The sequence below is a fragment of the Paramisgurnus dabryanus genome, chromosome 19 (assembly GCF_030506205.2).
Source record: "Paramisgurnus dabryanus chromosome 19, PD_genome_1.1, whole genome shotgun sequence".
NCBI classification, from domain to species: domain Eukaryota; kingdom Metazoa; phylum Chordata; class Actinopteri; order Cypriniformes; family Cobitidae; genus Paramisgurnus; species Paramisgurnus dabryanus.
In genome coordinates, this window is record NC_133355.1 from 23,731,474 (window position 1) to 23,746,350 (window position 14,877).

A 14,877-nucleotide genomic window follows, 5' to 3' on the forward strand; every position below is an offset into this window, starting at 1 on the left:
AACTGTTGCCTACAATCCGTGTGTTTGTTGTAGTCCAAGAAAAGAGATTTGCGTTGGAAATGATAATTTGCGTCATCGTTTACTTTGAAGTTTGTACCTTTTGCATATCGTTAACATGTAATAATACACACCTACACACCAAAGGAAATGTATAATTATGAATCGGTTAAGGGTGTCACGGAATCGATCGAAATTAAGTCACAACCCTGAACTTCGAATTAAAAAATGGAATCGTCGATGCTGCCACACCCTCATGTCACGTCCGGTCTGCTTGCCAAGCGGACAAAACCACACATGTTGAGTGCTGTGAGTCATCCTCATCTTACTTCGCTAGCTACAGCCAGTCAACAGATAGAATGGCAGATGCAGGAGACACCACACAAACTGCTCTTTACATGGGAAAGCGGCTTCTGTGACATGACATTTCTCTAATCTGAGATCCATTTAAGTTTCAGAGCAATTTATTTCAGTTGCTTACAGTTTTTTTGAATTGCTAAAACACTAACCCCCAATCTCTGAACCAAATTCATAGTGGCCTAAACCCATTTGTCAAATCATGCACTCTTTTTGCAAAATTCTAAACACAAACTTCTCACTAAAACACACATTTCACACTGCAATGCACTTGTTTTATAAATGCTAAACACAGGCAGGCAAAAGTTTAACACAACTAAAACACCATTATCATCGAGTAAACACAGCAACTCAAAATTCTACACACTTTTATCTAATGGTATTTTTTACCATTTGTGTGAATTGGAAACAGTCTGAGAGGCAGATGAAGAGTATGAGAAAGAAAAGGACACCAGAGACGATGCAATTGGCAAAATTTGCAGTTGGATTTCTGACTTTTTACAAAATACAAGTGCTGCTTACAGTAATATTGAAAACGTACTATTACTTGCAGTACTTAGAGTAAAGTATTCACTATATTCACTGAACTAAACTTGTGATTACAGTAATAGAGATTTTTAACAGTATTTGTCAAGTGTGTTGTTATGTACAATAAACATGTATTTTTCTGTAAGCAGATGTCCTGGATGTTGTGTTTTCCATTTTTTAAGGTAGAGTCTAATGGATGCTTGTAGTGTTTTATATTATAGACTTATGTGTGTATGATTTGAAAGCTTAGTTTGATTTTGAGTACAAGTGAAATGGTTTTGAAGCAATTGTTTGATTTTGCTGGAAGAGTCAGGGGTTCTGTGAATTTTGTTTAAAATTGGGATTTGTGTTTAAGGTTTTGAGAAAATGAGTGATGGATTCAAAAAATGTGTTTTAGCAATTCAGAAAAACTGTAAGAGTTATGAAAACAGCATTTAAACATGACTTATTGGGGAGTAGTATCACAATCTCGTCTGACGGTAATAAAAGCGCATTTTTAAGGTGCAAAGTACTGACAGATCAGTTCATCTGACAAGAAGTTTCGTTTTATCAGTTATGTGTTTGTACCAATTTTTCCACTGGCAGCACGACTAACATGTCAGGGTATCTCTGGGTTCAAGGTCAGATATTATATTTCATAAAAGTCTAAAAATGGCATAGCAACCCTGAAAAAAGTGTTTATTGTGCCTTAGTAGATTTAACAAAAATAAAATGAGTAAACTGTATTAAAAAAAAATTATTCTTGGTTTTTTAATCAAAATTTGAGTTTAAATAACATAAAAAGTTGAATAATTTGAGTATTTCTAAATGAACACTTTATTGAGTAGATTCTGCTTTATTTTATCATGTATAATCCACTTAAATTTGTAAGAAGGAAATTAAAGGTATAGCGGAAGATTTTCGTTTTCCGGGTGGATCACCACTGTTATTGGTCATCCCAGATGTCAATCATTCTGATTATATGTCACTTTCACGTGTATGTGTGTTGTGCTACGGTTTCAACCATTCATTGAAGGTCGCTTTCTCACTGTGTTTTTTTCAAAATGTCTGAGGGTCGCAAGAAAAAGAGTGTCTACGAATTGTATGACAAGAAGAGAAAGGACTATAAATAAACAAACAAGACCAGATGTTTATGGGAGACTATTTCACACGCTGGCGTGAGCTAAAAGGACAGGTTGGGCTTCCCACGCGAAGTTTCTACTGGAAAGGTACATTTTGTCATGCTATTTGGAGAAATCCATTTAAAATCACTGCTAGTAAAAGTTGATGTAAGCTATGATTTGCGATGCTAGCCCTGGCACAAGTCACGAACCGCACAGACACGGTAAACATGCCGACAGAAACTTGTAAACAGAGCGAAGAGAAGAACTGAGCTCCTGCACGCTCTCTCTCGGTCTCGTGCACGCGTTTAACAGGCGTTCCCTCTAGGGAGCATTTTTTTAAAAATATCGAGGGGCGGTTCTTTTAAATAATTCGGGAAAATCTTCCGCTATACCTTTAACTTAATAATTTTGTGTTGAAACTACATGAATGATTTTAGTAAACATAGCTAACTAGACAGTAGTCTCGTAGTTCCCAGCATCCTTTGCATGGGACTGCATTTGGACAGTAAAATTTAAATTTAAACCCTATTTTATGTGATTTTAACTAAAAAGAAAGACTTTTTAGTGTTTAATGTTCCCTTATTTTCGAGATTTAGAAGAGTTTCTGTTTCATCTTTGAGTTTTGTAGTTAACATTGTTCAGAAGACTGGTACTTGCGCATAGACTGCACACTGAAAAAAATGATTCATTGAATTTAATACATTTTTTTTAAGGTAAGTGGTTGCAATCAATTTATTTAAGCTACATTTAAACAAAAAAGATTAGTAAAGTAAAGTAAAATATAAAACTTTTGTTTAAATGTAGCTTAAATAAATTGAAGTATGTCACGCTTTACAGCTGCCCAAAACCAAACTGGGTGGGCGCGTTGATTGAATAAACAATTTGTGCCCTCATCTCACAGAAAGATGAAGTCTAAATCAATGTTTATGGAAACCAACAACAAACCATTAAAAAGTTACCTGTACAAAGAAAAGTAAATTAAACTGAGTAATACTAGAACTATTAGTTAACTTAACTTAATTTTGTTGCGTTTGTATTAAGTAATATTACAGTGTTTATTATACTTAAAAAAGACTGCAAGTTGACTCAACTTAAAACATCCAATGCAGCCACTTGCCTCAATTTTAATAAGTCAGATTTAGGTATTACTTTTTACAGTTCTTTCAAAAAGTAAAAATCGAGAATCGAATCGTGACCTTAGAATCGAAAATGTAATCGAATCGAGGATTTGGAGAATCGTGACACCCCTAGAATTGGACCATAGGAGCTCTTTGAATAAATAAGTTAGAAAATACTGAAAACATGTAATCAACATAAAGAAACGTCAATGCTCGCGATTTTAGGAATAGGAATACGTACAAATCTGTATGTCTGAAAAGCTGTTAATACGTAAATAATTAACGTATTAGTCCTGTCAAGATATCGATATAATACGTTTCCGTGTGTATGACAACATAAGTAAAGACATGTGTGATACAACCACACTTTACGTAAAAATACACACGTAATTGTCATGAGATCACGTTGACCTTATCCAACACCGATCATTTGGCCACAACACAGAGACTGAGAGCGGGAAAGACATTTACACAGCCTGTCCTCCTGGGCACAGAGGCTGCAATTACTCCACAGGAGCATGGTTACACTGGAGGAGAGTAAAAATAACATGATATAATAAGAAATTAGGCAAAAGAAAAGAAAAGATAAAGATCCATAGATTCAAATCAAGGTTGGTCTCTCTCTCTCTTTCTCGCTTTCGCTCATTCAACAACTGAATTTGAACTAATGCACTTTAGATGCAGGTTTATTTCTGGGCACAAGTATGGTTATATTCAGCCATTGGTGATTCACGTAGGGTGATCAGGAGGTCAGCCTGTTCCACGAGCAGGGCACAATCTTCTCAATAATGTACAACCGTTATATCTTGTGGCCATAAAAAGTATTACTTTATATCACCAGTTATAAAGCCTTGACTTATTATTTAGAGACCCCAAACTCTATGACCTAATGCCAACAAAACATTTCCAAAGTTAATTTGTTGGGATGGAGCTCAAATCTGATTAATCCCAAAATAAATGTTTGAACCCCTGCAAGATGTTTATCAAAAGAGCAATCATAAAAATGTTGTGTTTTATATAACCCTTGGATCTTAATATTGTGTGGGAATTAAAGACTGTTTGTGGCCTGAATTGTTCCTGACAGAAAGCTTCTTTCTGACTTCTCAACCAGTGATTCACTAATGATAATATTCAGCTTTTCCACTCAGGAGTCCCATTATTATTTTTACGACCACTGGTTACGATTTATGAGAAAAAAGCATTTGATTTTAAACAACATAATAAAACTACATTTATTAACCCACTTTATCGATGAGAAAGTTGGGATGAGACAACAATTATGTAACCAGGCACAATGTTGCAATGTTTCAAGTATTTGTCAAGGATCAATTTTAACATATGCCAATGAGATTTTACTGAGGGTGCTATTCATTTTTTAACATTAAAGTGACACATTGTAGTTTTTCAACCTTCATAATATATTTTCAAGACCCTTGCGATGGTACATCGACTTAAAATAGGTTGAATGACATGTCCACCATAGCCTGACGATGTCTGTATCGCTTTTACTCGTACTTTTAAACTTGGGGTTTCGGGTAGTAACCCGAGCACAAAAAAAAAACTACAAAAATCTGCTTTACGGCATACGTCACTGCCTCTACTTCCTCAATTTCAGATGTGAGAGCGCAAGTATTTATTTTTCTGATGTTTTTCTCAGTAGCAACTAAGAAAACGAAACCCAAGGTTTTGTCGGAGGAGACCAGAAAGAGAAAACGGAAGAGTGACAGAAAAAAAAGGACGAGGATCAATATTGGGCCAGTGTTCACTAGCTGGCGTGAACTGAAGAAGGAGGAGGGGTTCCTGCCCGATGCTGACTTGGCCGTCATGCTTTTGGACTAGTAAGTAATGTTATATTGCTTGCATATATAAGTCCTATCTGGCGCCCGAACACTATTTTTATTTTTTTTACGTGAATTTTACAGGAGGTGTGAGAGAGAGTGTAGAGAGAGAATTATATCATGTGACATTGTGGTGTCGTGGTGGTGTCATGGACCTACGACATGGTCAATTCTGGGTTCGATTTCCCTTTAAGGCAGTATTTTTTATATAAACATTAACCAAGCGACCACTGTTACAACTGGCTAGTAAATGTGAGCTACACGACCTTTTGGCGTTTGAAAAAAATAAAACCCATGATATTCTATTCATATGACATGCCAGAAGGCACACTTTGTGACCTAAAGAGTTTTCGTCTCTTCCTTTGCGAAAGTGCTGCGGCGCTTGTGGCCTATGGGGCGCTAGACGTACAAAATACATGTCTAGCACCCCCTAGTGTCCAAAAAGTTCCACGGTGTGCCTTTAAAGATATGAATTACTTTATCTATTCTGTGTGTTACTACAGTATTGATATCTCTTCAAATTGGGGATATTTTTTATGCAAAGTCTATGCAAATCTTCAGGAGGCAATGATATTAATTTTGCAATCCTATAATAATTATTTGTCACTTTTGAGACTTCAGGGACAGATCGTCTGTATACTGTGGCATTAAAAGGAAATGTTTTATTGGTTTTGATAGTTTGGATTACATATCAGATGTTGCAGAAAATTCCCAATGACACAGAAAGCTGTGATCTAGAGAAGACCAAAAGCAGAGAAAAAATATGGAGGAAGAAAAGGAGCAGATTAATATTTTTAGACTTTGATGTTGAAGTGACTTACTAACTGTGAAAGTGCATAGATGTGAAACAGCAAACTTAACTAGCAGCGAACAAGCAAAGAAAGTTGAGGTGAGGGAAAAATAAAAATCGCCGGAGTAGAAATGACAAATAGTTCTGGTTGCTACAGTGAGAGTGAACTGAGGCAACAAGCATAAATAACACCAAACAACGGGGCAGATAAAATAACCAGACAGAAATTGTCAAAGCTTCTTACCTTGCTGGTTGAGTTGCAGTGTGCTCTTGCTCCACTGTGACAGACCCACAATAGCAACCATTTTGGCTCCGAGACTGGAGCGACGTTTCTTGTTTCCGGCCGGGCCTGTGGCGTCAGGACACGTGTTACTTGGACTTTTCTCCAGATTGTACATGGCCCCGCTTATGCTGGAACTGCGAATCACGTTACGGGCCGCCACTGCGCTCATCCCCCCTGGACTTGGGACGTCCACTGAGCTGCTGAGCATCATGGTTCAACTGGAGCCTCTGGGCACGGGGCTGGACTGAGGCTGAGAGGAAGACAGTGAGTTAAAGAGTTAAAGGTTGATCTATGATGAATGATTCAAGTATGAAATGCATTTAACAGCGGGATGCACATGGGGGGTTGGCCTAGTGTTTGAACTTCGATTCAAGCCTTGCAGAAGGTTATCTTTGAATTATTGCTATTTTTCCCTCCATCTAAAATGTAAACTCATTTAAGACTGACCAAAAGATATCTATATTTACAATATATATTTACAAGACTGTGTTATTTCCCCTAAAGGGCAAAGTAAAGTCAATTTTTTACGTGTATGCGAAGGTCCGCTTACAGTGCGCGTGACAAAATTTTGTAATCAGAAGAGTGCGCAAGTACTCTACGTGCACCGCTGGATTTTTAAAATCCCGCATACAAACGAGTAAGTGTTCAAGACAGTGTAGTAAGTAGCCATGTCCCAATGCGCATACGTTGAAAGTCTGTGTACACGTATGAGTCAAATAAACTATACTTTGCAAGGCTATGCGTTCGAACCGTGCACGTACGTTTGTGTACACGTAAATAAAAGACTTAACTCTGGGTTTTAAGGACTGTGTTTTATTTCACAAATTTACCTATTTAGATATACAGATGTAGACACAGATATTTTAATAGTGCACGATTAAATTTTTTTTTTTAAATTATAAAAAATATATGCTTTAAAGGGGACATTTCACAAGGCTTTTAAGATGTCAAATAAATATTTGTTGTCCCCAGAGTATTTATGTGAAGTTTAGCTCAAAATACCATATAGATCATTTATTATAACATGTTAAAATTGTCACCTTGTAGGTGTAAGCAAAAATGTGCCTTTTTTGGTGTGTCCTTTTAAATACAATGAGCTGATCTCTGCACTAAATGGTAGTGTCGTGGTTGGATAGTGCAGATTAAGGGGCGGTATTATACTCTTCTGACATCACAAGGGGAGCTAAATTTCAATGACCTATTTTTTCACATGCTTGCAGAGAATGGTTTACCAAAACTAAGTTACTGGGTTGATCTTTTTCACATTTTCTAGGTTAATAAAAGCACTGGGAACACAAATATAACATTTTCATGATATGTCCCCTTTAACATGTATCAGGTTTACATATAAGAGATTGAAAAAATCCTTTAAGTGCGTCAGACATGTTTTCTTGTAAATTAGCATTTTTTATCAGGCTCTTATGTTTAGGTTCAACAATTTCACTTTAATGGCAATGAAACGGTTAATAGCCAGTTATTGAAATGCCATATTTTTACAGATGTCACTTTAGCCATTGATATTTAACAAATTTGACTGTCTTTCTCTGCAAAACCCTCTAAGGGTTTTTATAGATAGCCAATTATAGCCTAATAAATGCAAATTCTTAAACATAAAATAAAGGCATTTAAATAAAACGCTAAGATGTGGATTTTTAAACATCAAAACCAGTGATTTGTCACACATTTTTCCTCAGTTAGTATGGCTTAGCTTTTAAGGACATGGAGCACTCCGGTTCACAGGCTCAGAATGATGCTGACCTAATAAATTATTTACAGCAAGAACTGGGATGACATCTGAAAGTGCGCGTGAGCTGACAAATAACAACAGTCTCATGCAGGTGAAAAAGCCATTACATTCTCTCCTCGTGTAGATTACCCACAATGCAGCAGAGGTTTGTGGATCAAGTTCAGTTCCTTGGTGAATTTGAAAAAAAAAAATGTAATCCATCCATGCTATCTTTATTTGTCTCTGTGTACAGCATCTGCCTGCTTGTTTTTTTTTTACACTCCTTTTCTCTATTTTCGCTCCCCGGCCCCCTCCACAACACCCAGTGCTTTGATCTGCTATTCCTCATATCAGCTGAAGTGTTTGTGGATCCATGGCTGTCCTCCCTCTTGGAAATGAATCAGCCTGCCTCCCTGAGTGATAATAATCATAATTTAGAGCTGGCTCGGCACTAACAATCCTTTGAAATGAAAATGGAATGAAAAGAAAGCACCGTAAGTCTTTATTATAGTAATCAGTTTGGTTTGGGTCTGCATTTGTGGGGTCTGAATAGATCGAAGCGACGAGTGGAGAACAATGTGCCGGCATGGCCGATAAAAGCTTGGGTAGAGACAGATTAAGATGGGACCTTTCATCAAACAGACCACTGTGGGTGGCCTGTTAACATCTGTGAGCTAATCTTGCCAGAAAGACATCACCTGTGATGACCTGTGCCGTACAGACAAAGAGTCACTTTTGGGGTCAACCTGTGAAAGATGAAAATGTTCCCATTTAATTTATGGTGATTTTCCACTGCATAGTACAGCCCAGTCTCTGTAAAAAAAATTAAATGGTGGTTCAACTTAAAAAGTAAGTTACTTGGTTGCTGTAAAAATTTTATAAATTCAACCCGCCCCCCAGTTTGAAAACCACTGGGCTAAACTGACGCAACTAACAACTAGATCCTGATAAAATGGTTCGCTTCAATTATTGGCAAAAAAACTGTTTACAATCCAAGCAACTAGGAGACAACTTGTTTTTGTGAAATTGTTGAAACTTTGTATAGCACTTGCCTTTCTAAGGTAAATCACATACAGTAATGTTCTGCTTACTGTTTGGATAATTCTACAACATTTGAAAAGCTACTACAGTCACAATATCTCTTTATCAGTGAAATAAACAACAAGATGACCCTCCAAAGGCGCTTTCAACCGGTTTCTTGGTGGAGTCTAAACGTTAGAGAAGTGAAGGGGTTCTCATTAGTCACCAAAGAAAACGGGCCAGCCCATCCATCACTGCCCCCTTAATCCACTTCTCTATATAGGGATGTCTTAATTTGGGCCTGTGCTCAACACATTATCTCCTTATGGCTCTTTTTATGGCTTGGAGAGATAAGATGAATTATATGACCTCTTTGGGGTGATACTGACAAAAATCTCAGCAATTTGGGCTCCTCTAATGGAGATGCAAAGATCAGCTTTAGTTAAGGTGGGCACAAAGTCAGGTCATGACCAATTGCATTTACTCTGCTGTCACACTTAACATGGGACTTATGAGTAATTGAGTGACAAATTAAACAGTTAATAAAATAAATTTTTTAAATTGGTTTTGGCCTTGCTAATGTCCAGGCAGCGTTATAAGTAATTACAGCAATTAATCAGTTAACTTGTTAAGGTAATTAAACAGATTTGACTAATTTGAAAGATTTTAAAGTACAAGCTTGCAGTTATGGCTTTGTCAGCAGAAACATTGACAAAAGTAAAAAAACAAAGCGGTGCACACATTGATTTTCTGTTGACACTCTCCATTGCTGCATGTTTTGGCTTCATGGATTTCATGGATCTTCATTTAATTTCCGCACATTTTCTGTGATTATAGGCTGTACATTACACTTGAGGTTGAGAGAAGAGAGATGAAGAGGATGTGTGAAAATGATTTCTGTGGGGTTTCTGTCAATGCACGAGCTGTGCTGTGTCATGGACTGAGTAATGCTACAGTCAGGCTCACATAGGCACTGACCTTAAAAGCTATATTAGTATTGACTGCTCATAGATGTAGTGTGTTGACGTTATTAGATTTAAATGAAAACATGATTTGCAAGAGAGAGCGAGAGAGAGAGAGAGAGAGTTGAATTTAAGCGATGTTTGTTAACATGGCAGAACTCAAGAGTGTTAATAATAAACATATACTTTTAAGTAGCGTGTCCAGATTCCAGACAGTCCCCCTTCCAGGAGTGTCCTGGTTCACTGAAAATCCTTAAAATATTCAAATATGTCCCAGTTTCAATTCAATGAAACTAAAAGTCCTCAGTGTCCTTCTAGCTGTGATCTCTGAAATCACTTACAAATCAGCCCAGATAGCATTAAACTTTGTTGCAGATCCGCCCCTGAGTCTTTGTTATCTAGGAGCCTACAAGGCTTATTGCATTGAAAAGAATGTATTGTACCATTTATCAGTATTTCACTGTTCTCACAAATTTCCTTGAATTAGTCACGCATTATTTTGCTCAGTTTTGTGTGACATTGTCACGTATTTCCACCATATTACGTGCCCCTGCCACGGCTTTCTTTCCGTTTTCTTTTATTGGTTACTCAACTCTTTTTCCTTTTTTTTAAACAATTGTCGCTTCGGTTTGGGGTTAGATTTGCTGTTTGCGTTAGGATGTCACTTAAAGTATTGGTTTATACAATTTTTTCGTATGCTTTTTAAACCATCGTCGCCTGACGTTAGGGTTAGAGTTGGGTTTGGGTAAGGATGTCATTTTATGTAACGGAAAGTTGTTCTAACCCCAAACCGAAGCGACAATTGTAAGAAAATAGGAAAAACAGTTGAGTAACCAATACGTGAAACTGTCACGGAAAAGAAAGCCGTGTCAGGGGCACGTAATATGGTGGAAATACGTGACAATGTCACGCAAAACTGAGCAAAATAATGCGTGACTATTTCACGTATTTTGTGAGATCAGGCTGGTTAAAAGTCTACATACTATTTATGCATATTTTCAAACAACTTACATTCAAGCTATACATTTTAACTCTATGTGTTACCTGTGGATCAAACCCAAGCGTGCCGCACAAGCCCTGAAAAGTGAAGCCAAAACGTCTCGATCGCCACCCAGTGACTGGTCCTAGTATATGTCATAAACTCTGCCTCCCTCATGTTATTCAAAGAGACTTGAGACCAACTAAACAATTTAATTACACTTCAATAGGCTTTATGCCCAGCTGCACTACTTCCTGAACTTCAGCCAGCTCCTTCCCACCAAACATGGAACGTCTGGGAGACATTCAGATCATGTCTGTATAACGTCCGTTAGTTTAGACCCACTTTCAAACGTCTGCTGGACGTGCAATAGAGGGTCAGTGTCTGGACGTCACTCTTGCACCCCTCTTGGATGTCTGTGAACGTACCAAAAAGGTTCAGTGTATGAACGTCAGACTATGACTCCTTATGGATGTCTGTGGACGTGCAAAACAGGGTCAGTGTCTGGACGTCACTTTTGCACACCTCTTGAATGTCTGTGGACGTGCCAAAAAGGTTCAGTGTATAAACGTCAGACTATGACCCCTTATGGATGTCTGTGGACATGCAATAGAGGGTCAGTGTCTGGATGTCACTCTTGCACCCCTTTTGGATGTCTGTGAACGTACCAAAAAGGTTCAGTATATGAACGTCAGACTATGACTCCTTATGGATGTCTGTGGACGTGCAAAACAGGGTCAGTGTCTGGACGTCAATCTTGCACCCATCTTTGTCTGTAAACGTACCAAAAAGGTTCAGTGTATGAACATCAGACTATGACTCCTTATGGACGTCTGTGGACGTGCAAAACAAGGTCAGTGTCTGGACGTCACTCTTGCACCCCTCTTGAATGTCTGTGAACGTACCAAAAAGGTTCAGTTTATGAACGTCAGACTATGACTCCTGATGGATGTCTGTGGACGTGCAAAACGGGGTCAGTGTCTGGACGTCACTCTTGCACCCCTCTTGAATGTCTGTGAACGTACCAAAAAGGTTCAGTTTATGAACGTCAGACTATGACTCCTTATGGATGTCTGTGGACGTGCAAAACGGGGTCAGTGTCTGGACGTCACTCTTGCACCCCTCTTGAATGTCTGTGAACGTACCAAAAAGGTTCAGTTTATGAACGTCAGACTATGACTCCTTATGGATGTCTGTGGACGTGCAAAACGGGGTCAGTGTCTGGACGTCACTCTTGCACCCCTCTTGAATGTCTGTGAACGTACCAAAAAGGTTCAGTTTATGAACGTCAGACTATGACTCCTTATGGATGTCTGTGGACGTGCAAAACGGGGTCAGTGTCTGGACGTCACTCTTGCACCCCTCTTGAATGTCTGTGAACGTACCAAAAAGGTTCAGTTTATGAACGTCAGACTATGACTCCTGATGGATGTCTGTGGACGTGCAAAACGGGGTCAGTGTCTGGACGTCACTCTTGCACCCCTCTTGAATGTCTGTGAACGTACCAAAAAGGTTCAGTTTATGAACGTCAGACTATGACTCCTTATGGATGTCTGTGGACGTGCAAAACGGGGTCAGTGTCTGGACGTCACTCTTGCACCCCTCTTGAATGTCTGTGAACGTACCAAAAAGGTTCAGTTTATGAACGTCAGACTATGACTCCTGATGGATGTCTGTGGACGTGCAAAACGGGGTCAGTGTCTGGACGTCACTCTTGCACCCCTCTTGAATGTCTGTGAACGTACCAAAAAGGTTCAGTTTATGAACGTCAGACTATGACTCCTTATGGATGTCTGTGGACGTGCAAAACGGGGTCAGTGTCTGGACGTCACCCTTGCACCCCTCTTGAATGTCTGTGAACGTACCAAAAAGGTTCAGTTTATGAACGTCAGACTATGACTCCTTATGGATGTCTGTGGACGTGCAAAACAGGGTCAGTGTCTGGACGTCACTCTTGCACACCTCTTGAATGTCTGTGAACGTACCAAAAAGGTTCAGTTTATGAACGTCAGACTATGACTCCTGATGGATGTCTGTGGACGTGCAAAACGGGGTCAGTGTCTGGACGTCACTCTTGCACCCCTCTTGAATGTCTGTGAACGTACCAAAAAGGTTCAGTTTATGAACGTCAGACTATGACTCCTTATGGACGTCTGTGGACGTGCAAAACAAGGTCAGTGTCTGGACGTCACTCTTGCCCCCCTCTTGAATGTCTGTGAACGTACCAAAAAGGTTCAGTTTATGAACGTCAGACTATAACTCCTTATGGATGTCTGTGGACGTGCAAAACGGGGTCAGTGTCTGGACGTCACTCTTGCACCCCTCTTGAATGTCTGTGAATGTACCAAAAAGGTTCAGTGTATGAACGTCAGACTATGACTCCTTATGGATGTCTGTGGACGTGCAAAACAGGGTCAGTGTCTGGACGTCACTCTTGCACCCCTCTTGAATGTCTGTGAACGTACCAAAAAGGTTCAGTTTATGAACGTCAGACTATGACTCCTTATGGATGTCTGTGGACGTGCAAAACGGGGTCAGTGTCTGGACGTCACTCTTGCACCCCTCTTGAATGTCTGTGAACGTACCAAAAAGGTTCAGTTTATGAACGTCAGACTATGACTCCTTATGGATGTCTGTGGACGTGCAAAACAGGGTCAGTGTCTGGACGTCACTCTTGCACCCCTTTTGGATGTCTGTGGACGTGCCAAAAAGGTTCAGTTTATGAACTTCAGACTATGACTCCTTATGGATGTCTCTGGACGTGCAAAACAGGGTCAGTGTCTGGACGTCACTCTTGCACCCCTCTTGAATGTCTGTGAACGTACCAAAAAGGTTCAGTGTATGAACGTCAGACTATGACTCCTTATGGATGTCTGTGGACGTGCAAAACAGGGTCAGTGTCTGGACGTCACTCTTGCCCCCCTCTTGAATGTCTGTGAACGTACCAAAAAGGTTCAGTTTATGAACGTCAGACTATAACTCCTTATGGATGTCTGTGGACGTGCAAAACGGGGTCAGTGTCTGGACGTCACTCTTGCACCCCTCTTGAATGTCTGTGAACGTACCAAAAAGGTTCAGTTTATGAACGTCAGACTATGACTCCTTATGGATGTCTGTGGACGTGCAAAACAGGGTCAGTGTCTGGACGTCACTCTTGCACCCCTTTTGGATGTCTGTGGACGTGCCAAAAAGGTTCAGTTTATGAACTTCAGACTATGACTCCTTATGGATGTCTCTGGACGTGCAAAACAGGGTCAGTGTCTGGACGTCACTCTTGCACCCCTCTTGAATGTCTGTGAACGTACCAAAAAGGTTCAGTGTATGAACGTCAGACTATGACTCCTTATGGATGTCTCTGGACGTGCAAAACAGGGTCAGTGTCTGGACGTCACTCTTGCACCCCTTTTAAATGTCTGTGGACGTGCCAAAAAGGTTCAGTGTATAAACGTCAGACAATGACTCCTTATGGATGTCTGTGGATGTGCAAAACAGGGTCAGTGTCTGGACGTCACTATTGCACCCCTCTTGGATGTCTGTAAACGTACCAAAAAGGTTCAGTGTATGAACGTCAGACTATGACTCCTTATGGATGTCTGTGGACGTGCAAAACAGGGTCAGTGTCTGGACGTCACTCTTGCACCCCTCTTGAATGTCTGTGAACGTACCAAAAAGGTTCAGTTTATGAACGTCAGACTATGACTCCTTATGGATGTCTGTGGACGTGCAAAACGGGGTCAGTGTCTGGACGTCACTCTTGCACCCCTCTTGAATGTCTGTGAACGTACCAAAAAGGTTCAGTTTATGAACGTCAGACTATGACTCCTTATGGATGTCTCTGGACGTGCAAAACAGGGTCAGTGTCTGGACGTCACTCTTGCACCCCTTTTAAATGTCTGTGGACGTGCCAAAAAGGTTCAGTGTATAAACGTCAGACAATGACTCCTTATGGATGTCTGTGGATGTGCAAAACAGGGTCAGTGTCTGGACGTCACTATTGCACCCCTCTTGGATGTCTGTAAACGTACCAAAAAGGTTCAGTGTATGAACGTCAGACTATGACTCCTTATGGATGTCTGTGGACGTGCAAAACAGGGTCAGTGTCTGGAAATCAAGAATTTATTGTCAAATAGTCTGGAGAATTACCTGCTATTTAAAAACAAGAAATCACATGAAAAT

At 39.7% G+C, this 14,877-nt stretch overlaps 1 protein-coding gene across 1 annotated transcript in view; it reads right to left on the reverse strand.

The window, feature by feature from the left end:
- The window catches only part of rims3 (regulating synaptic membrane exocytosis 3), an 84,085-nt gene that overhangs the window by 49,603 nt on the left and 19,605 nt on the right, over nucleotides 1–14,877 (reverse strand). Inside the window, exon 2 of the mRNA XM_065294301.1 lies at nucleotides 5,976–6,264. Coding sequence (XP_065150373.1) covers nucleotides 5,976–6,225 — 250 coding nt within the window. The 5' untranslated portion in view covers nucleotides 6,226–6,264. The remainder of the gene's footprint in view (nucleotides 1–5,975; nucleotides 6,265–14,877) is intronic.